At 39.0% G+C, this 24,781-nt stretch overlaps 1 protein-coding gene across 6 annotated transcripts in view; it reads right to left on the reverse strand.

Moving 5' to 3' along the window:
* LOC105475503 (cyclin dependent kinase 6) overlaps nucleotides 1-24,781 on the reverse strand; it is a 234,188-nt gene that overhangs the window by 61,617 nt on the left and 147,790 nt on the right. For all 6 annotated transcript variants that reach the window (XM_011730821.3, XM_011730824.3, XM_011730822.3 and 3 more), the window contains one exon: nucleotides 3,251-3,360. In XM_011730821.3, coding sequence (XP_011729123.1) covers nucleotides 3,251-3,360 — 110 coding nt within the window. The remainder of the gene's footprint in view (nucleotides 1-3,250; nucleotides 3,361-24,781) is intronic.

Here is a 24,781-nt window from a genome sequence, read left to right on the forward strand (position 1 = left end):
TATGTCATACAGATTGGCAGCCTAAGATCAATAAGCTATACCATATAACCTAGGTGTGTAGTAGGCTGTATCATCTAGGTTTGTGTAAGTACACCCTACAATGTTCGCAAAATGACAAAACTGCCTAACAATCAATTTCTCAGCACATCACCCTGTCGTTAAGCAACACATGACTGTACTTTTGTTTCGGATGAGGCTAAATAAAAAGGTAAACTGATAAGAGAGTAGTAAAAAAAAAACCTAAGTAAATAATAGTACCAGTCTCATAAGAATATGGCAAAAACAAGGTGATAAAGAAAGGACAAAATTTGGTAATTACTGCCTTAGCATCAAGTGGGTACCCAGAGTTTAGAAGCTCAAGACCAACCAAGGCAGCATAGTGAGACTCCTATCTCTACAAAAAATTAAAAATGCTAGGATTCCCTGATTTAGGATTAGCCTAAAGCAATGAATGAGTCTGCTTTAAGAGCCCATGGCTTGGGAAGTCTCAACTGGGTCAATACTAAATCAGGAGTCAAGTCAGAACCAGGTCAAGCTGGTGATGGACCCCAGAACTCATCTGGCATAAGTAAGAAGCATGACACATGGATATCTGGGGGGTATCATAGGAAATACCAAGGACACAGGGTACCCACCCTAGGAGGGATGGTGTGATTGGCCTGGATTCACTCTCCTTTCAGCCTTAAAGGCATAAGGACCTGGTTTCTGATACTGCTTCCTCCTTCAAGCAATTATTTCTCAACTTACTATTTTTGTGCAAGGCTTCTGGAGAAAGGGTACTTTCTTATGTGCACATCTGAAGTGCCAAAGGATCTCTACGCAATGTCTCACTTTTCCAGCAAACTGAAGCAGACTGTGGCCACTATCATTAAAGGCGCCCTCTCCTGAGCCTCCAATATTTGAGTCCCACTTCTCCGTCCCAATGCTGAGACGGAGAGATAAGTTATCCCTCTAGTCTTGGATTGGAACATAGAATGAATTTTCCCATAGAAGAAAAAATTTTGATGAATTAGCACAATGGGTGTTTTGTGTATGTTCCAGGTCGTAGAGGATTCTGCAAATTAGGCTTGGAATCCAATGACCACTTATCACTTCAGTGGAAAATGCTTTTAACACTTTAAAATAAAATTTGTTCCACAAATGGAGATTGCCTATACTTAAACATACAGCAAATTCCTTAGTAGTGAATACTTAATTCTACATATCTCAAGTTTTATCTTTCTTTTAACGTCTTAAAAAATTGACTTTTATCATCAATCATGACTAGTATCCAAGTCTGTAATTGTTGAAGGACTCTGTCTTTACGGTTGAGACTATACTAGACACATAAAGATAATTTCAATAAGCATTTCTCTAATCAACTCTTGGCAGTACCGAGTTATTCCTGGGATGAACGAGAATGACTGTCTAAACCCCTACCTCTGCTCTATTGACAGTAAATTATTCTTGGTTCTAACCATAAGCCTTTAACCCGATGTCTTCCACACTTGTTGGATGAAAATAATTGCTGAAGGTACTTTTAAAAATAAGAATTCCTGGCCCCAGCCCAGTAATGAATCAGAATCTCAAGGGAGAGGCCTGGGAGCCAGACTTTTAAAGACTGCCCATCCCTGGTGATACTGTCATCCAACCCAGGGGTTCTTATCCTGGAGGTTGTATTAGGATCGGAGAACTTGTTAAAATGCAGGTTGCTGGATCCCAGCCCAAGAACTACTGAATCAATAGGTCTGGGGTGGGGCCTGAGGATTTGCATTTCCAGCAAGGTGCCTGGTGATACTGAGGTTCCCGGTGCAGGGACCACACTTTCAAAATCACTAATTGAGCCTGTTTGGCAAACACTTCAGCTGAATTCAATATTACTTTTTCCCTCCTCTCCTTCGGAAAAAAGCAACGCTGGAACAGAACTTGCAAGACTTCCTTTGGACTCATATCCTTGCTACTTCTTAGCTGCCTAATGTTAGACAAATAAATGTACCACTCCATCTCAGTTTGCTCTTATTGGTAGGACTAAGAAAGGTAGCATAAAGGAAGAGGTTTGACGCTATACTTGGCACATGGTACGGCTGCATTAAACATCTGTTTACTCTGATCTCCTTGCCATGATCTCCCATCTTATGAGCCACAGATGAATTTGCTGAGTACTAGCAATAGTTCCAAAAATCTGTTACATGCACAAAACTTTGTTTGGTTAAAACCAACCAAACAACAAGCAAACAATGGTTGACCAGTTCTTTTCCTTGTGAACTACCATGGAGCTACATTTTAAAGATACAATGGGAATATACTGTTTCCTAACTCACCTAACTCACTTTTCCCCATGGAAATAAAAATAGAAAAGAAAAAGAGATTAGCTTATGATTAGGTTCTCTGTTTAATTTAGACTAGGCTGAACTTAGTTCCCAGGTATGGATTATTTTCCTGGCAGATATGTATTATATTGTTTGGCTATTTCTTGTGACCTGAAAATCAAACAATCGAATCACATACTCTCTCAGAGGGAACTTGGAGGGCATGTAGCCTATGCACCAACTGTATAAATGCTGCTGAAACATCACCAATGTGTGGAGGTCCAGCCTCTTCTTAGACACACAATGAGAACTCACTATTTTCACAAACCCCAATCCACTCTTCAGATAACTGTCTAATCATTAGATTTTTACCCCTTTTAACAAAAATCTTTCTGTTTGTAATTTCTGTATCCTTAGTCTTGTTTCTGTCCTCTATAGTGCCTGAATATGTCTAATCTCTCCTGTACATGGCAGCATTTAAAGTGCCCTGAAGTTGCACTGACATCCCCATTGCTTATTCTTTTTCAGCCTAAATATTGTTTTTTTCAACTATTCTCACCATCAAAATTTCATTAAAAAAGTTTTCATATATTTAACAGTCTTGGTTCTCCTCCTATGGATAAAGTCCACTTTGAGGATATTTCTTCACTAAAAAAATGCCAAAATATGTGTTATTTTCACCATGTCCTATCATCACCAATAAAACAATGTAAATTATAAGAACAGTGGGGTGTTCCCTCCCAGGCAGAGTTTCCAGAAGCTGCAAGCTACAGTCATATAAAACAACACTGTAAGCACTGAGAAGACAAACTTTCAGGACAGGCTTGCAAGTGGTAGCCTGCGGCAGATGGATCTGGCCATCACGACCCCTAATGACAGAAATGCCATGCTGCCATTTAAATTCACAAAGATCCACAGTCTCTTTTCAAGGAAAGCAGAGTGAAACAAAATGTATTTCTTACTTTCTACGAAACATTTCTGCAAATATGCAGCCAACACTCCACAGATCCACGGGGGTGGCGTAGCTGGACTGGAGCAAGACTTCGGGAGCTCTGTACCACAGCGTGACGACCTGCAATGGCAAGCGGATCCGAGTGTTACTGACGAAGGTGGTTGTGGGCTTAGACTCCTCAATAAACCTGGTGGTTTAATGACAAGATGTAGTTCAGAAAGACTACATATAAGGACGCTGTGATAGAAGCAATAAGTAAATAGGACTCATCACTGACGGGCCAGGAAATGATACCATCCTCACCAACTGGGTTCCCAACCTCCGACTCTATGTCTAACTAGGATGGCATAATAACATGAGTTTCAGAAAGCAAAGATCAAAAAATTTTTTTTTAAACTTAGGAACTGTTTTTTTTTTTTTTTCCCCTTAAGGGGCCTTTACAAAATAATGCATGGAAAAAAGGTGATGGCAACAATTACAGCTCAATCCCCAGGTCAGCATTATTGGCAAATTGGAAGATGATGGCATACAGAGTGGTGTAATGGATTTTGGACTTCGGAGACTCAGAAACGGGGAGGGTAGAGAAAGGGGTGAAGGAGAAGAAACTACATACTGGGTAAAATGTATACTACTTGGGTGATGGGGGCACTAAAATCTCAGACTTCATCACTATACAATTCAGCCATGTAACTCAAAACCACTTGTACCCCACAAGCTGTATACACACACACACACACACACGAAGATGGTGGTGCCAGGGCTGCTGGATGGTGACCTTGAAGTCTACAGAACACCCAGGACATGTCAAAACTGCTCTTACCATGACAGCTTGGGGAATCAAAGTAAAACCCCTCTCCATGCTGCTCTTTTTCAGAAAACAAGTAAAAAACGGGGAAGACCTTAAGAGAGAATGTGTAACCCAATTGTTCATATCATGTGTGAAAAAACCAGGCAGAGGAAGAGATTCCAAAAAGACAAGAAATTTAAAACAGAGCAGCATATAGTAATAGATGAAACAAACACAACTGTAACTTTTCTTGCCAGGCTGAGGGCTGAAGAAAGCATATCATGTTAAAGCTGCAGATTTGAGTATATAGAGGGGGTTCAAGTGATTCCTTTTGTGGGGCAAGGGGCAGATAGTCTATGGACCTGGAAGGTGTATTCTTAATTGTCAGATAAAAAATTCAGAATATAAATCTATTACATCAGAATTTTATATTATTCAGATCCCTTTTATCTTTATTGTTTTGTCTAGTTGTATTATTATGGATGTCTATCTAAATTCTCTGAAATTCTGCTTTATATATTTTGATGCTATATTACTTGGTATGCTAAGACTGCAGTAGCAAGTCTCAATAAATGGTGGCTGCCATCAATTTCCTTCTTTTCTTATTTGCACACACTGCTCCTTGTATAAAGGGATGGAGTTTATATATCTTCCATTGAATCTGAGTTGGCCTTAGTGACTTACTTGACCTACAGAATATAGTGGAAGTAATGTCTGAGACTACCAACATTAGGTCATAAGAAGCCTGAGCCTAGGCCTTTTCTCTTGAGACGCTACCTCTTGGAACCCAGCTGTCATGCTGTGAGAAGCCCATGGAGATGCCCTGGTTGACAGTCCCAGTTGAGCTCTCAGCTGACCTGTGACTGAGCCATCTTGGACATTCAAGCCAACTGACCTATATAACTGCAGTCCCAGACAATGTCACACAGAGCAGAACTGTCAGCTGAGTCCGGTCAACTGACAAGATTATGAGTGATAATAAAACGACCCCTCTAAATCTTTAGGTGATTATATGGCAACATCAAATTGGAAAAATATTCTTGAGAGGTTCCCCCTCTATATCTCATCTAACATATTTTGCTTTGAATTCACATATGGGTCAAGTTTTGTTTAAGTAATACTGGTTGATATCTAATGGAGGGATGGCTGTGATATAATAGAAATAAAAAACAAAACACAAAACTGACAATACCGAAACAACGTTACTCAAGTTATCATTTGGCCCCAACATATCTTTCTATCAATGCCACCTCCCACAGTACATCAATGCATCACCTCCCACAGAACTTCCATAGCCTTTATATCCTAGTCACATCTATACTGCACCACTGGTTCTTAACCCTGCCTGTTCATCAAAATCCCCATGGGGTTTTAGAAAAACTTAGGTGTATAGGTCTTATCTTGTGCCACTGAATTAGACTTTCTGTGGGCTGAACTTTTGGGTTGGAGTTTTCCTCTTTCCTTCCTTCCTTCTTCATCTTCTTTTTATTTTTTCTTTTTGAGATGGAGTCTTGCTCTGTTGCCCAGGCTGGAGTGCAGTGGCACGATCTTGGTTCATTGCAACCTCCGCCTCCTAGGTTCAAGCAATTCTCCTGCCTCAGCCTTCTGAGTAGCTGGGACTACAGGCGCACGCCGCTACACCCAGCTAATTTTTTTTTTGTATTTTAGTCGAGATGGGGTTTTACCATGTTGCCCAGGCTGGTCTTGAACTCCTGAGCTCAGGCAATCCGCCTGCCTCAGCCTCCCAAAGTGCTAAAATTACAGGCATTAGCCACCGTGCCTAGTCCTTTCTTATATATTTTTTAAGTTCTTCAAGTAACCCTCACCTTTGGCTATGTTTGAACACCACTAGATTACGCAAGCATATTCGACCGCTCTTGTCTCCATGCTTTTGTTTATATCATTTTCCTAGCCTGGGCAACTCTTTTTTCTCCTCTCCACATGTGTAAATTTCACCTATCCTACAAGGCCTAGCTTAGATGCCAGCACCACCCTGAACTTGCTGCTATCTGAAAATCATACCTTGTAACATAGCTCATAATATGGTTTGTTCCTGAGGACATGGCCCTGCCTTAATCTATGTTTATATCTGTAAATGCCTATCACAGTACTGTAAACACAACAATAAGGGTTTAACACCTATTAAATTAATCCTTTTAAGGCAGTCATTGCTAGAAAGATAACTGGGCAAAATTCAAAGACCAGTCATTCCCAAAAGAGAAGGTATTGTTTTCGCTAAGAAACGAGTGTCCAATACTGGGGTCTAGTTTTAGTTATACGACTTGTTTCTGCATTATTAATATTTCTAGCTGGAGGAACACTTCTTTGCTTCCCTGACACACTGTAAACAAAACTGCAGGTGCAAACTGTCCATAAGGTTCCACTTGAGTGTTTGACAGAAATACACAGATATCATGAGGGCACACACTTATCTTTCTATCTCAGTTCAAAATAAAGTTGAATCTTTATTTTGGAAGAAATACATAGGAAGAAAAGTTGAATCTGAATACAGCCTTATTTTAAGCTGTTCTAAGGAAAATATTCTTTCTTTCATTTTTCTTTTCAGACAGGGTCTTGCTCTGCTGCCGAGATGGGAATGCAATGGTGCGATCTTGGCTCACTGCAACCTCCGCCTCCCAGGCTTAAGTCTCATGTCTCAGCCTCCCAGGTAGCTAGGACTACAGGCACATGCCACCACACTTGGCTAATATTTTTGTATTTTTTGTAGAGATAGGGTTTCACCATGTTGGCCAGGCTGGTCACAAACTCCTGACCTCAGGTGATCTGCCCACCTCGGCCTCCCAGAATGCTGGGATTATAGGTGTGAGCCAATGTGCTCAGCAAGAAACTGGTTTCTGATTGATTATCCATCCTAAAAAACTTTAGTAAGGCTGTCTTCATTTTCAATACTTTAGTCAGTTATACCTATTGTGATAAATAAATGTATAGACAGTCAAAATCATACTAACAATATTGATATGTTGGGGAAATTCCCTCTATTCCTTTTAAAATTTAGTTACCACTCAAAATGTAGAATGAATTTTTATCAAATGCTTTTTAAAATGTCTATTAATAATGACCATATGATCATTTGCCTTTATTTTATTAAAGACATATTAGTTACATTAACAGAATTCCCAATATAGTAGCATCCTTGACTTCTCGGAATAAATCATTTCTGATTATGTATTATTCTTTTAAGACACTCTGAAATTCTATTTGCTAATATCTACTTAGCATATTGACTTATATTCATAAATGAGGCTGATCTGTAGTTTTTTTGTGTGTTAATTTTTCATGTTTTGTTACCAGGGATATTCAAGCTTCCAATTTTTACTATATTCTGGAATAGTACAAATAACAGAATAATAACCAGTTCTTCGAGGGTCAATCTCGCTCATAGAGCTGTCTGGATCTTTGTTAGCAGTGTGTCTTAATGGTCTTTTGAATTTCTTCTTGGTAATTAGTCTGCTCAGCTTTCAACCTCTTTAGAAGCCAATTTTGGTAATGAAAAAGGATTTTCCTACGAACATCCTTAATCTAGATTTAAAAATGTATTGACTTAAATTTGAACATAGTATTTCTTATAATTATTTTAATTTCATCTGTTTCCTTGGTTTACTGATTTTCTCTTTCTTAAAGTTGTAAATTTTTGTTTTCTCTTTATATCTGTCAGGTTTATCAGAAGTTTAGCCATATTATTTATTTTAAAAAACTGATACAATTTTATTTCCATTTTGGAAGGATCATTGTTTTATTTTATAATTTGTTGATTTATATTTTTATCTTTTAAAATTTTCTCCTCCTAATTTCTTGTTGTTTTTGGGCTTTTTTTTTGAGTTAAAATTTAGCTCTTTTCAATTTTAATTAATAATAAAATGCTAACTATATATTCATAGATAAACTTTTCTCATTTTTGCTCATCTTTAAATACCATGTAATTTATCTTTAATTTAGAAGTGTTTTAAAATGTCCATATGGTCAGGTTATTTATGGCAATCTTTTAATGGCTGAATTTCTACTTTTATTGAATTACAATGAGAGACTATAATCTGTACAATTTCTACTTGTTAGGATTTATTATTGTTTTCTTTACAATGATGTATATACTTGGTTTTTGTTCTGGGAGTGAAATGCAAGTACTCTCTTTTAAGTGTAAAGTTCTTTATTGATAAGAGTTTGTCTTATATAAATCCTTACTTAATTTATGGTAACAAAAATATTATTAAAATACCAAAAATTGAGATTATGGTAGATATGACATAAAATAAATACATAATTCATAGTAATTCAGTCACAAAATAAGATGGAAAAAGAAGTCCATTCATACTAGTAACAAAAAAATGTAACACACTGAGGAATTAAAAGAAATTTACAAGATCCCTATTAAGAAAATGATATACTATTGTTGAAGAACATAAAGTAAAAATAAATAAATGGTGATACAGACATGGCTAAGATGGGAAAAGGCCACATTATAAAGATAAGAGCCATCCCTGCATTAACATAAAAATTTAGGACAGTCCAATGATTTTGGGGAGAAATTTAACTTTGACAATAAAGAGCCTTTGTTAGGACAATGCTTAAGAAGAGCCAAAAATAGTTTGAGAAATAGGAATAAGGGGCATTTTCTCTTTGATACCAAAATATACTCTAAGGCATGTTAAGTAGCAAGTAAAATCGTAGGTGCTAAAAGATCAAGAAAACAAAATGTCCAGAAAGAGACCGATATATTTACGGGGTTTAAAATCCTTATAGGTGGCCAAATTTCAGTTTAGTGGGGAAAAAAAATACTTCGACAATTGAAAGCAAGTCAGGTGAGGTGGCCAGTGCCTTTAGACCCATCTACTCAGGAGGCTGTGATGAGATCCCTTGAGCCTAGGAGTTTGAGTCCATCCTGGGCAACATAGGGACACCCCTGTCTCTAAAAAGAAAAAAATTTTGTTTGAAATTGGAAGCAAGACAAGTGGCCATTAATATGGAAGACAATAAGTTTGACCTCTGCTTTATGTAGATAAAATTTCTTTTAAAATTTCATATGGATAAAATATAAAAAAAAAAATTCATGGAACATCTAAATGTATGAAGTAGAACTAAAAAAATGTACTAAAAGAAAACAGCAGAGGACCTTGGGATGTGAAGGACTTTTTCACCATGATGGGAAATCTAGAAACCTGAGATGAAGAGTCACAGATCCAGCTATTTAAAACTGAAACCCTCTTCAGCAAAAAACACTATATATAAAGGCTGGGAGAAAACACATATAAAGTCAAAGAATAACTATTCATATTCCATAAAGCACTTGCACAAATCAGTAACATACAACAGAAAAACAGATGAAAGATATAAAAAGGCAATTCACAAAGAAAAAACTATCAAAGATAACCTCGTTAAAGAAAGGTAGAAAGAAGGCTGGGTGTGGTGGTACACGCCTGTAATTATAGCACTTTGGGAGGCCAACGCGGGTGGATCACGAGGTCTGGAGATTGAGACCATCCTGGCTAATACTGTGAAACCCCGTCTCTACTAAAAATACAAAAATTAGCTGGGCCTGGTGGCGGGCGTCTGCAGTCCCAGCTACACGGGAGGGTGAGGCAGAAGAATGGTGTGAACCTGGGAGGCGGAACTTGTAGTGAGTCGAGATCACACCACTGCATTCCAGCCTGGGCGACAGAGTGAGACTCTGTCTCAAAAGAAAAAAAAAAAAAAAAAAAAAAGGGAGGAAAGAAAAGGAAGAAAGGAAAGAAACAGAAAGAAACCCACTATAATAAAGAGGTATCATTTTTTGCCTGATTTGTGGGAATGAACAGAATGACACTCTTCAGGGTTGGCCATCATATCGAAAAACTGTTTTAAATTGCAATTTGGGCTGGTCTTGGTGGCTCATGCCTGTAATCCCAGCGCCTTGGGAGGCCAAGGCGAGAGAACTGCTTGAGTCGAGGAGTTGGAGATCAGCCTGGGCAACATAGTAAAACCTTGTCTCTACAAAAAAAAAATTAAAAAACTAGCCAAGTGCGGTGGTGCATGCCTGAAGTTCCAGCTACTCAATACTGACATGGGAGGATTGCTTGAGCCTGGGAGGTCGAGGCTGCAGTGAGCCATGATCATGCCACTATACTCCAGCTGGGGTAACAGAGCGAGACTCTGTCTCAAGTAAGTTAACAAACTAACAAACAAAAACACAAACAACAAACCCTAAACCCCTGCAAATTGACACAGCCTTTTTAGAAGACAAAATGACAGTATCTATAAAATTAATAGTGTACACACCCCCACCCAGAGTTATACTTATGGAAATTTATCTTATAATTATTCAGTCGTCAAAAAGAATAAGATAGTTCCCATCTTGTTCATTCCTGTTCACACAGAAAAGATGTCCATGATACAGTAAGTTAATAAATAAGTTTCGGAACTGTGTGAAATACATTCCAATTTCTGTTAAAAGGTTTTGTGTGGGTAGATTATATGTCTACAAAAAATGAAAATAGAAAAATGCCTGTAAGGACACACAGACATCAAACTTTAAATGGGTAAATGCCACAAAAACATGGCAGCATGGAGGGTAGAAGGTGGAAAGGAAAAGAGACGCTGGATGGTTATTTCAGGGGCATGAGTTAGTCAGTTGCTGTCAGTAAGCACATGTTACAGCTGGGAAAATTGAATTTCAGAGAGGCTGAGTAATCTGGGCAGAGTCATTAGCTGAAATTTGGAAGAACTGGGATTCTTACCAGGACTGTCTGATTTCAACTCTGTGCCCCTTCTGCAATTTGTAACATAGCATCTTCAACTCAGCACTCCAAACATCCACAAAATAAGGAGCAAAGATACAGGTTGTAATTAAAAAACAGGAAACAATTTTAAATCTACTTTGAAATATCTTAATGTAAAAATTTATAACAGCTTACAAATCTCAAAAGCTCAGTTGTTCTTTAGGGTTAAATGATTTCCCGGCCGGGCGCGGTGGCTCAAGCCTGTAATCCCAGCACTTTGGGAGGCCGAGACGGGCGGATCACGAGGTCAGGAGATCGAGACCATCCTGGCTAACACAGTGAAACCCCGTCTCTACTAAAAATACAAAAACTTAGCCGGGCGAGGTGGCAGGCGCCTGTAGTCCCAGCTACTCGGGAGGCTGAGGCAGGAGGATGGCGTAAACCCAGGAGGCGGAGCTTGCAGTGAGCTGAGATCCAGCCACTGCACTCCAGCCTGGGTGACAGAGCGAGACTCCATCTCAAAAAAAAAAAAAAAAAAAAAAAAAAAAAAAAAAGATTTCCCTAAAAATTGTTTAAGAAAAGGGTTTCTGGCCGGGCGCGGTGGCTCATGCCTGTAATCCCAGCACTTTGGGAGGCCGAGGCGGGCAGACCACAAGGTCAGGCGATTGAGACCATTCTGGCTAACATGGTGAAACCCCGTTTCTACTAAAAATATAAAATAATTAGCTGGGCCTGGTGGCCGGCGCTTGTAGTCCCAGCTACTGGGGAGCCTGAGGCAGGAGAATGGCGTGAACCTGGGAGGTAGAGCTTGCAGTGAGCCGAGATCGTGCCACTGCACTCCAGTCTGGGCGACAGATAGACTCTGTCTCAAAAAAGAAAAAAAAAAAAAAAAAAAGAAAAGTGTTTCTATTACTTTCCAGTGCTCTATACGATATAATATCTACTCATCACTTCACATTTAATAACTTGAATGAAAGCTAAAATTTATATCTCATTTTTATCTGTAAGATTTTGCTCTAGTCTGTGTAAATCATTGTAACAAAGTGAGAGAGAAATTAGACTAAGTTTATGCTGACACTCTATTTTAAACCATCAACATCTGTCTAAAGAGACATCATTTTTGGTTCAATCTTTGAGGAATTCAATTTCAAAAGAAAGTATGAATTGTTCAAGACTAGTTAATTTCTAGTTAATTCTCTAATAAAATAACCCCATCAATGACCCGGGCCTACATTTAAAAATAACAAACTACTGGGCTGGATGTGGTGGCTCATGCCTGTAATCCCAGCACTTTAGGAGGCTGAGGCAGGCGGATCACTTGAGGTCAGGAGTTCAAGACCAGCTTGGGAAGCATGGTGAAACCATCTCTACTAAAAATAAAAAAAAATTAGCCAGGTGTGGTGGAGCACACCTGTAATCCCTGCTAATAGGGAGGCTGAGGCAGAAGAATTGCTTGAACCTTGGAGGTGGGGGTTGCAGTGAGATCGCACCCCTTTAGTCTGGGTGAAAAGCAAGACTCTGTCTCAAAAAAAAGGAAAACAAACTACTATATTTTGCAATAGATATAAAAGAATAGCATTTTCTAATAGTCATTTCCTGGTTTATGTAATATTATTCTATATATCAAGAGGGCATCCCCAGTTTTAATTTGTTAATTTACTTGGCTGTTCTATAATCTCTGAACCAGAGTCTTTCAATTCCTACATTAAGTCACTGTAATTTTAATTATCTCAAATTATGACAACTTCTGTAATTTCATAAGATTTAAAATATCTACTGCAACTAAATCTGGATCCAAGTTTTTGAGAACAAATTGCAACAAATTTTCCTGACAGTAAAATATAAATTCCCTTTGCTTAGATATTATTATACTTCTGTGCCTCTAAAAACTTCTGATGGAAGATTGGCGAACTTAAAACCAGTTTAACTCATGCATGAGCAGAAGCTTTTTACTTGAAAGCTTTATAAAGAATGAATAATATCAATATAATTGTTTCAAGGTTTTAGTACATGAAAGTTCTCAAGAATATAATCAATTCTACCAGAAGTTCTCTATGTTTAATAACTCTAAATATCCTTAAAAACAAAATACAATGGTAAATTTAAATTTTAAAACATGTTGAGGAAAACAATGAGTGCAATATATAAAGATCAACATTTAGAAATCCATAACAAAAGTCGCCACTAATGGTAACAATGCAGTTGTCCAGTAAGCAAAGACAATAGGAATTATGGACAGAGTTTGGTGATTGGAGCTAGCTGGAACCAAAGCAAATACGATGTTTATTACAATCACTACACGTATTAACAACCTCTAGAGGTGCTGAATGGATGTGGCAACAGGACAGGGAGCGGAAGGCAGGGGGGAGTTCAAGGATATTTACACAAGTGGATGTATCTGTTTAAACTTCTTTGATCTCTATTCACATTTTTTTGAACCAGTTCAATAATAGTATAAGAAAAAGTACGGCCAAGGCCAACTCTGACTTAAAATACATTTTGGAGTAAACTGCTCTCACTTGATGTTATATTTAACAATCTTTTATCATGTAACCTTTCACCAAGATCTTGAAAAAACTAGGTGTTATCTGATTCATCCTCATTATATGGCCACAATGGCAGAAAAGCATGGTGTGAACACTGTGCTGGATGCCTTCTTTTTGTTGCTCCAGATAGTCTCTGCCCTAGAAGTGGACCTATGTGTGCCATATGCCTCCAGTTTCTTATTGGCTTTGGCCAATGGGAAGACTCAGCAGGAATTCAGAGAGAAGCAGCAGCATGAGGTCAGGATCCTCAACTCTTTGATTTTCCTCCCAGCAAAGCTGTCTAGAGCTTTGTGATTGCCATCACAAAGTCAATGTCCATCTCAGGAAGCCTGCTCTACTTGCTTTCTTCCCCCTGGATTCCAGTAACTGCTCCCCCTCTTCTTCTCGGGCCTGGGAATGGTAACAACCTGACTGCGAGTAAGACTCAGGTCACAGCACCATCCCCTGAGTTCCCCTAAACCCACATCTCTGCAAGTCATGCCTGTATCAAGAAATCCTCCTTGAACTACTTGAGTTTGAGTGTGCCATGTATTTCCTGTTGGGACTCTGGTTGATACATCCTGTTTATAGATGGAGAAACTAGCATGGGTGGCAACTTCTCCAAGCTTCAGTTTTCTTATCTGTTAAAGAAGATGTTTGGACTGGGTAATCTATAAGGTGTCCTCTATTAACATTTTAAGACTCCCTAAATGATATGGCAATAGCAATGAAGATTTAAAAAACATATATACTTTACAGACCCAAGAACGTTATCTTTAAATATCCTTGCTGTCCTTTGGTTTAGTAATTACTTACGGAGTGTTCCAGTGTGGTGACATTCTCTTTCTCAGGCCCACTTCACCAACATGTCTCAAATGTAAACACAGATAATGGTTTATAAGGAATATAAATGTAATCTTTGAAATATCTCCGAATCTTTATTTTGTCAAAGTGAAGGTTTTCTAAACTGTGCTCTAATCTGTTTATTTGCATCAGAGCAATACAAAACTCTCTAATACATATGTTTTTCTCCCTAGAGAAAACTAGTGTGGTTTTGTGAAGTGAAAATGAAAATTAGTGATAATTTTACTGACTTTTCACAGAGTTGCAAAAGTTACCTTTTTTTTTTTTTTTTGAGATGGAGTCTTGCTCTGTAGCCCAGGCTGGAGTGCAGTGGTGCGATCTCGGCTCACTGCAACCTCTGTCTCCCAGGTGATTCTCCTGCCTCAGCTTCCCCAGTAGTTGGGATTACAGGCGTGCACCACCATGCCCAGCTACTTTTTTGTATTTTTAGAGACAGGGTTTTGCCACGTTGCCCGGACTGGTCTCGAACTCCTGACCTCAAGTGATCTGCCTGCCTTGGCCTCCTAAAGTGCTGGGATTACAGCGTGAGCCATCACGCCCGGCCATAATTTAGTTCTTTAAAATTATATATTTAAATTAAGAATATTATAAAGAACTGGAATTCTAATTCTGCCAAGCACAGTCTTCTCATTATAACCCCTTAACTGGTTATGGAAACTATTAAGAATTAAATACTGGTTTGGTGTGGTGGCTCACACCTGTAATCCCAGCACTTTGGGAGGCTGAGGAGGGCGGATCGCCTGAGGTCGGGAGTTTGAGACCAGCCTGACCAACATGGTGAAACCCCATCTCTGCTAAAAATACAAAATTAGTTGGGCATGGCAGTGCATGCCTGTAATCCCAGCTACTCAGGAGGCTGAGGCAGGAAAATTGCTGGAACTCAGTAGGTGGGGGTTGCGGTGAGCCAAGATCACACCATTGCACTCCAGCCTGGGCAACAAGAGCAAAACTCCATCTCAAAACAAAACAAAACATTAAATACCCATAAAATAATAATAGAGTCATCTCAAATTCACCCATTTGCAATCTAAGAGCTAGAAGGAGATGTTTTGACATATGACAAAAAAAATGTCTGAGGTCAATACAAAGATGAGAGTCTCAGAGCATGGAGTCCTGTGCCAATAATTTTGTCCTCACCTCTGCTCTGATGCATCCATTACCAGCAGGAGGGCTGTATTTCCTCACATCTAGAGCTGCCTTGGCTCACATGGGGCCACTGGCTCCCTTTAGATATGTGGATGTCCCATCACTGCTATTGCTGGTGTGGTTCTCTGATTCTGTCTCTGAGATTCTCTTTCTCTGAGTCTCTGCAGGTCCAAATCCTACCCATCTTTACCTGGTTCACATATTGCCTCCTCCACAAAGCCTTTCCTGATCTCCCAGCTGGAAGTAATGGCTCTTCTCTGAGCCTCCACTGCACTTCTATAGTACTTGACCCTTTCTATCTTGCATTGCAACTCTTCCATTTCTTGGCCACAATGCACTTATAGTGTCATGCATGGAAGGTGCTCAGTAATTATCTGATAGCTGGATACATGAATGAACCACAGGAAACTCCCAGTGGCAGTTTGGATAGAGGCAATCCCCTAGACTGGAGAATATGAGGACAATACTGTACCATAATAACTTAATACCTTTGAGTAATCATGTATTTTTAACAAAGGAAATGGTCCTGTGGAGGGAGGAGCTGACCCTGATTAGATTCAGAGAATGTGTAAGAAAACGCACAGGGCAATGAAAGGCACAGGGAAAATGAGCTGAATGGGTGTTCCCTCCAAGTAGAGACGAAAGGCATCTTGGGGGAAGAGAGCCACTCAGTAAACAGTGGGGCTGTGTACTTGTGTCAGGGGAGGGATGAAAATGACTCACTGAAGGGCCAGCAAAGGTAGAATTCAGGGATCCAGGTTTCTGACCTTTTGTGATAGCAGTGGCACTTGCCATTTCTTACTGAGTCATATACCTCTCCCCCATTTTTTCTATGTCTAAGCAGATCTACCTAAAAAAGGCCTGGACAGCAAGTCTTTAGGTCAAAGTAAGCTTCCAGTCAATTCATCATGTGAATGTCTACTCTGTGAGGTACCATGTTAGTCCTGGACAGCGTGGTCACAAATTAGGAAAGCAATGAGTCAAATGACTTGGCTGAAGTACAACTGGGTTGGAAGGAGGGGTGGTGTCTGTGTAGCAATTTAAGTGCAGAATGCTACGGTCCTGTCCTAGTGCCTTTGTGTCTTTTAAATTATTGCTTAATCTAAGGCGACATCCTCAGGCAGTCACTTTTCTTATATGAAGCACAATCCTTGGGGAGCACTCCATGTGCCTGTCCCCACCCCTGCTCCAATCCATGCTGTACTCAGAACTCTGCAGTCTCTGTCCCACAAATCCAACTGTCTCCTGGACATCACCACATAGTGCTGCTACCAGTATCTCCAATTCAAAATGCATGCATTGTCTTTCCTCTAAAACTTGCTTTTCCTATATTCCCTCTCTCTGCAAGCAAAATCACCACCTACCCAGTTTCCCTACTTCTCTTGACTTTCAATGAAGCCACCATCAGATCCTGACAATTCCATCGAGAGAATGTCCTCTCCTGGATGGTCCAAATAGCTTCCTCTGTGATCTTTTCCTGCCAACATGCCCCCTGCCACTCTGTCTTCTCTACTGCATCTGAAGCTGTGCTCACCACTGTCCTGCTTAAAATCCTTCATCCATTCTCCGGAGATTTCAGGGTCAAGCTCAACTCTAGTTTACCTCCAACGCTCTCATAATCTGGTTCCCATCCACTCTCTGGCTTCATTAACTGCTCCCCCTTCAGATGAAAGCTTTCTTTAACTTGCCAGAGACCTTGAGGTTCTTCAAACATGTGTGCTATGTCATGCCTCATGTGGTCTTCCCTTAGGCCCTTCTCTGGAATGCTCTCTTCACAACCCCATTCTTAATTCCTGTGAACTTTGCCCTGCCTAGTCCTCCCCAAGCATAAATGATTTCAGTGCTTACCATACTGCATCTCAATCATTGTATCCTTATGGTCTACTAGGCCCAAAGCCAGTCCTTTGAGGGTAGAGAGTATTTCTAAGTGGACTTTTAATCCCAGTCCCTCGCAGAGCGTTGTATAAAGCAAGCATAAAATAAACATATGTTCCAACAAATGTATGGGTAGCCAGAAGACAGAAGTATGGAGAGTTATAGGGTAAGGAGGGATAACACAGAGCAGGACAGGGGGTTTTTATTATAGTACAAATTTTACAGGACATAGTTGCGTCCCCATGTCCACACCAGGCATTCTGCAAGTCCACCAACATGATCTTTAGTCAACAGATGACTTTTTAATAAAGTGCAAGGACCATTTTATTTTTGTAAAATGAAGTTTTAAAATGCCTGAAGGGCCCATGTTTTCCTTCAGGCTGCACTGTTTAAATTTCCTCCTGAACTCGTGAAACTTAAAATAGTTACCACTTATTAAACGTCTATTATGTTTCAAGTAACAAACTCATTCTCTTTGTAGAAGTACAGTATAGTGTAGTTTTGATTTTAACACTAAACAATCACACATTTGATCTCTCTGCCTTCACCATAGAAACCAAGCAAATATTTGTAGACATTCCTTCAACCTTCACAGATAAGTAGAAATGAAAATTATTCTGAACACAGGATATGGCAGGCTGCAGGACTCATTGTTTCCTCTTAAAAGTTGTTTTAACTCTTAAGGAAATCTATTTGCTTTGAGAGGCCACATAATTACTCAGATTTGTAAAAGAATTTTAAAATTGGGTTTTTTTTCCCCTTGCTATGAGAGGCCACATAATTACTCAGATTTGTAAAAGAATTTAAAAATTGGTTTTTTTTCCCCCTGCTATGGAAACAGTCAAATGCCTCTAAGGTTTAAGGTCCATGCCTTCTTTTTCATTGGTTACTATGCTCCTTTTGACACAGGCTGCAAGCAAACCTACTAAATGAGTACTAGCAGGTTATATGGTTAGTGCAAGTGACGAAGGAAATGGAAGCATAGTTTTAACATCCAAGTTCAGGCACACACATTCTTTAACATTTTAAAATTCCATGAGCACTGCCTTCCTTAAATGGGGAGGATTTGCAGATTGTCAGGTGGAAGCAGTCATGAAGGTATAGCTCATTCCACAGTACGCTCTCCTCCTCAAACACCCCCATCTAAAATGGGTCATCGAGATGCATGCAGGAAAATAAAACCAGCCACAACATTTCCCAGTAATCCAGGCTACCAGAAATGAATTTAAAGTCTACAGAGGACTGTGGGGGGTCCCACTATATTTTGTGCTTTAAACTATTAAAGGAAAGACATAAAGAAAATATGCTTCTGAAGATTAGGGTGTTTCATGCTGTTCATTTAGCAAGATTAAAACTGCGAACAGAGGCCGGGCGCGGTGGCTCACGCCTGTAATCCCAGCACTTTGGGAGGCCGAGGCGGGCGGATCACAAGGTCAGGAGATCGAGACCATGGTGAAACCCCGTCTCTACTAAAAAAATACAAAAAATGAGCCGGGCGTGGTGGCGGGCGCCTGTAGTTCCAGCTACTCGGGAGGCTGAGGCAGGAGAATTGCGTGAACCCAGGAGGCGGAGCTTGCAGTGAGCCAGGATCGCGCCACTGCACTCCAGCTTGGGCGACAGAGCGAGACTCCGTCTCAAAAAACAAAAAACAAAAAACAAAAAACAAACAAACAAAAAAACTGCGAACAGAAAAGGAGGACACACCTGAGAGAAGGACTTAGATTGCAGCATTAGGAATTTGGGTGAGACAGAAGGAAGTATTTTCTGACAATAAGAACTGTTAAATATCAGAATGGATTACTGTGGGGCCTTGTAATGTTTTCTCTTCTCTAAAACTTTTCAATAAAAAGATTTTATTTTGAGTGTAAATAAGTAGGGGGCTACAGAAGGAGAGAAAGGAAACACTTGTAAAGCACAGAAGATGTAAGGTACTGTGCTGAATTAACTTCATCTGTTCTCTTATGTAATCTTCAGTTTAATGGCGTGAGGGGAGTATCAATGACTATTTTTACTGAGACTCACAGAAGTTAAGAGCCAATGGCAGAACCAGGATCTGAAGCAGGTCTTATTGAACTCAGGTTCATTCTCCTCACTGTGGAGTCTAAATGACCTTAGTTCTTTTCTGTTTTGGTCTTAAGCCTAATTACAATAAAAAAGTTTGTATTTCCAGAACAGTCAACATTTCCATAGTAATGCAGTTTACCAGAAAAGCTGACAAAAACAAAAGAAGTTGTTTTTCTAAGACAAAGGTCCCCAAGGGATTTCACCAAGATGGCTGCCAGTTGAGGAGTCAGGGTCATGGATGTGCAAATGACTGGGTCCTGGATGGAGGGTAGGGAAGGTTTGCCTACCCGCAACGTTCTGCACAGGAGCCAGAAGTCGGGCACTGTGGGCACAGGCATGTTTCTGCTGTCCCCTAGAACATCCCTTCCCTGGAGACCAAGTATCACCCTTCCTCCCTAACATTTTCTCCTTTTGTATTCTGTCTCTGCAAATGAGATCACCATCTCACCAGTTCCCCATGTCAGGCTCTTCCTCAAAATCACCCCTCACCCATTTATGCAGATGTAGTAAAAAAGGGCGCCTTCTTGTTTACAAAAGAACAAAATGCACAGAAGACTAGAGCTGTGGAAATAGGAGAGAAGGAAGATACACGATTTGGGGAACCTAAATACTATCACCCACAATTTTCTAATACAGTCACTAAGCAACATTAAAAAAAAATCATCTTACTTGGCATAAGAATTCTTTGGGTTTGAACACAGTGCAATTGTATGGACTCAATGACATCATCTAGATTTTACCATCTGATTTCAAAGTTGCTAAAAAAAGAAAGGTCTAATATGTAATATGTGTCCTAGCCCTTTATTTAATTTCCTCTTTCTTTAATAACACAGTTTTCTGTACTTACTAAATTTTAAATGTCTTCAAAATTTAAAATTCATTTCATATTTTTTCTATGAGCAGAGATGAAAGAAAGGATCACTGAAAGGGAATCTAGTTCTGTAGATGAAATAATTACAGAATATATACATTCATTTGCTCTTAATGGGCCACAATGCTTTTCTTAAAATTGTCTCAGTTTCTAGGAAGAACCACACTAACACCAAGGACTTACAGAGTATTTCTAGGTATATCCGCTGTCAGGAGAGATACATGTGTGAACATAAAAACCAGCGGAAGGCTTCTCACCTAGACTCAGGGACTCATGCTGCACGCGTGTTGGGGGCAGTGTGGTTGCTGCATGCAAACACTACTTGAAAGGAAAAGTAACCCTCTGAGTTTGAGCAAAGCTTGGCTTCTAACTTAGAACTAATTCAAAGAAATACTACTTTTCCATTTATAAATATTTCAAAGAATGTTACTGCTTTCTAGAAACCTGTAGCAGGTAGCTTCTTTTATCCTGGAAACTGTTAGGGTTTTGAAAATGGCTTAAGAAATATTCAACAAAAATTATAGGATACCATTATTTTGCACCAAACTCCTGCATTAGGCCCCAACAGACTGGATTAAAAGTTAAAATGGAGTCACTCATGCTCACCAAACCAAAACTGGGTAAATAAGGAGAGACAGAGAAGTCAAAAGAGAAAGACAGCCTAATTTCCCAAACAGGCCAGTTTCTATCTTAAATCAGCACGATAACGAAGTTCCCTCTGTTTTAATCTTTACAACATAGTAATTTGAAGTAACCTGATGTTAACCAGTTATCTACTGTTCTGTCTCCTTGTCCTTTACATGGAAGTAACTTTGAAATGACTAAGCTGCTTTCTGTTCTTTTGTTTCTGCTTTTTTCTGCCCCTTTTCTGTCTATAAAGCCAGTCTCCTTTGTTTGACTCATTGGAACACTTATTCTATTTTACAGAATGTGGTGTTGTCCACTTCTAGAATTGCAATAAAGCCAACTGAGATCTTTAAACTAAATTTCTTGTAATCACAGTAATCACAGAAGTGATTACAATGATATCTAAGACAAACGTAGTATCTTTTAGTAACCGAAAAGTACTTTTTTCTCATTTATGTATTTATTTATTTTTGTACATGAGTAAGTTCTTTGGTGGTGATTTCTGATTTTGGTGCACCCATCACTTGAGTAGTGTACACTGTACCCAGTGTGTAGTCTTTTATCTCTCACCCCTCTCCCGCACTTTCCCCGAGTCCTCAAAGTCCATTGTATCATTCTTATGTCTTTGCATCTTCATAGCTTAGCTCCCGCTTATGAGTGAGAACATCCTACGTTTGGTTTAACATTCCTGAGTTACTTCACTTAGAATAATGGTCTCCAATTCCATCTAGGTTGCTGCAAATGCCATTATTTTGTTCTTTTTATGGCTTAGTAGTATTTCATGGTGTATATATATATATACCACATTTTCTTTATCCACTTGTTGACTGATGGGCATCTGGGTTGGTTCCATATTTTTGCAATTGTGAATTGTGCTGCTATAACATGCGTGTGCAAGTATCTTTTTCATACAACTTATTTTCCTTTGGGTAGATACCCAGGAGTGGGATTGCTGGATCTGCTGATAGATCTACTTTTAGTTCTTTAAGGAATCTCCACACTGTTTTCTATAGTGGTGTACTAGTTTACATTCCCACCAACAATGTAAAAGTGTTCCCTTTTCACCACATCTGTGCCAACATCTATTATTTTTTGATTATGGCCATTCTTGCAGGAGTAAGGCAGTATTGCATTGTGATTTTGACTTGCATTTCCCTGATAATTGTAATGTTGGACATTTTTTCATTTTTTTTTGGCCATTTGTATATCTTCTTTGGAGAATTGTCTATTCATGTCCTTAGCCCACTTTTTCAAAGGAATGTTTGTGTTTTTTTCTTGCTGATTTTGTTTGAGTTCCTTGTAGATTCTGGATATTAGTCCTTTGTTGGAAGTATAGATTGTGAAAAGTACTCTTAAATCACTACTGTAGATACTTAAAAGAGAACTCTGACATATGGCGAAAATAGAAGCAGGGCCTCGTGATACCCTCTGTGAAAGCCTTCCAGAATATTCTGAGAGAGGAAGCAGATTCCTACCCCACACTCTTGCAGTACACCTCTCTTACAGCCCTTGCTGACTTGTGGTGTGACCAGAAGAATCTGCTTCCATCTCTGGTACCCCCACAAAATTGAATGCTACAATGGCAGGGACTGGGGCTTAGTAGCTAATCTTTGGATCCCCAATGCTTACTGCAATATCTGACACATGGTAAGCATTCAACGACTATTTGTTAAATGTATGACCAAGAAAAGTATCTTTTCTGATAAAGAAGTTCTTCCAAATTTGCCCCCAAACTCCAAAAAACAACAAATCAAAGCAAAAAATCAAAACAAGGAGGAAAAATCCATTTGTGTTTGTGTGATTCTGAAGGTATGAAAAGTGTTCCAGATTAGTAATTATGGCAATAGAATAAAATTTATATATAATAGCTTAAAAAAGATTTATTGTAAAGAATAATTTTGGCCTCTATTGGCATTGCCTCATATATATGTATAATTGCCTAAGGCATTTATTTATCTATTTATACTGAGGTGTACACAAATCTTAACATGTTTGATGTATCTTCACACATGTACACACCTATATAGCCACCACTCAGACCAACATATAGAACACTTACATCACCACAGAAGGTCCTCTTGTATTTTTCCTAGCAATACCATTCCTGTACCCCTATTTACATAACCATAGATTAATGTTGCTGGTTCTTGAATTTCATATAAAAGAATCATGTGTCTTGCTTCTTTTGCTCAAGATAATACGTAAAAACTGTGTATGCCGTTGTAGTTACCAGGACATAGTTTTCTCCCTTTCATTGTTGTGCAGTATTCCATTGCATCATTATGCCAGAGTTTGTTTAGCCATTTTTTTCTGTTGAGTTATTTCTAGTTTTTGGATATAGTAAAATAAGCATTCTGCTCTGAACATTTTTGTACAGTCTCTTATTGGATATAGGCATGCATTTCTCTTGGGTATATATACAGAGAGGCAAACGTTTAGTAGATACTACCAGTTTTCCAAGTGGTTGAACCATTTTACACTCCCACCAGAAATGTATGAGAGTTGCAGTTTCTCCGTATTTTGGCCAACAGGTGATATTCCCAACCAGTCGAATTAGTGTGTAGTGGTACTTTCTATACTTTTGACTAAACAATTTGTATTCTAAAATGATAATATAATCTGGATTTATTAAAGAACTAGACTTTCTTGGTAACGATAGAATAAATAGTGTCTGTCATTCGTGACTAACATTTTAAATTGTTTTAAACTATTGCGTGACTCAGTAGTTTAAGACAATTGTAAAATATTAGGCTTTTTTCTCACTTTTGTCCCTTCTATGTCTGACTTAGCAAACTCCCAACTCTTTAAGCATCTGTTTGTCCTCCTCTTGAGGTGTACAGACTATATATACATTACACACACACTCACACACACACAGTTCTTACACAATTTGGGCATTGAAAAAGAACTGAACTTAATATTCTGAAATGTTTGTTTGAACATTAATAATGTAAACATTTTAGAAGCTGTTGGATAATAGTTTTTACTGGATTTCTTCTATGGACATAATTCTGAAACATCATTATACACTAACCATAGAACCATATTTGTCAGTTTTATAGCCCTGTAGCTTAGTTAAGGGGCAAACCATATTCCCTCTAAAGAGGTCATGCAGTCATATTTCCATTTGTTGTGAGTCTTCCCATTCACCCACGCACAGAATTTTAAAATGGGGAACCACAGCAACTATTTTGGGGGAGGGAGGCTGAAGGACAATAATCAGTGTACACATGGTGCCATTTTCCCCTTGTAGTTTAGAAACTCTGATTTAGGGTAGGAATTATTTTTTTAAGTGAACAAACATTTGCAGAGTGCTACTTGGTGGCCAACATTCAGTGCCAGTGAGCTCTAGGGAATGGTTCTTGCCCTTACAAGGTTCATAGGCTTACAGGTAAACGTGCGTCACAGGGGTTTGTTGCATTGATTATTTCATCACTCAGGTGTTAAGCTTAATATCCATTATTTTTCCTGATCTTCTCATTCTTCCCTCCCTCCACCCTCCAACAGGCTCCAGGGTTCCCTTCTACGTGTCCATGTGTCCTCATCGTTTAGCTCCTACTTGTAAGTGAGAACAGGCAGTATTTTTTTTCTGTTCCTGTGTTAGTTTGCTAAGGGTAATGGACTCCAGATCCAGCCATGTCCCTGCAGAGGACATGATCTCATTTCTTTTATAGCTGCATAGTATTCCATGGTGTATATGTACCACATTTTCTTTATCCAGTCTATCATTGATGGTCATTTGTGTTGATTCAAAATGCCCATAAAGAAATAAATGAATTGATAAAGAAAACAATTCTTTGCTATTGTGAATAGTGCTGCAACGAACATACACAAGCATGTATCTTTATAATCGAATGATTTATATCCTTTGGGTATATACCCAGTAATGGGATTGCCGGGTTGAATGGTATTTCTGTCTTTAGGTCTTTGAGGAATTGCCACACTGTCTTCTACAATGGCTGAACTAATTTACACTCCCACCAGCAATGTATAAGCATTCCTTTTTCTCCACAACGTCGCCATCATCTGTTATTTTTGACTTTTTAATAATAGCAATCTGACTGGTGTGAGA

Source organism: Macaca nemestrina, chromosome 4 (genome assembly GCF_043159975.1).
Source record: "Macaca nemestrina isolate mMacNem1 chromosome 4, mMacNem.hap1, whole genome shotgun sequence".
Lineage (NCBI taxonomy): Eukaryota > Metazoa > Chordata > Mammalia > Primates > Cercopithecidae > Macaca > Macaca nemestrina.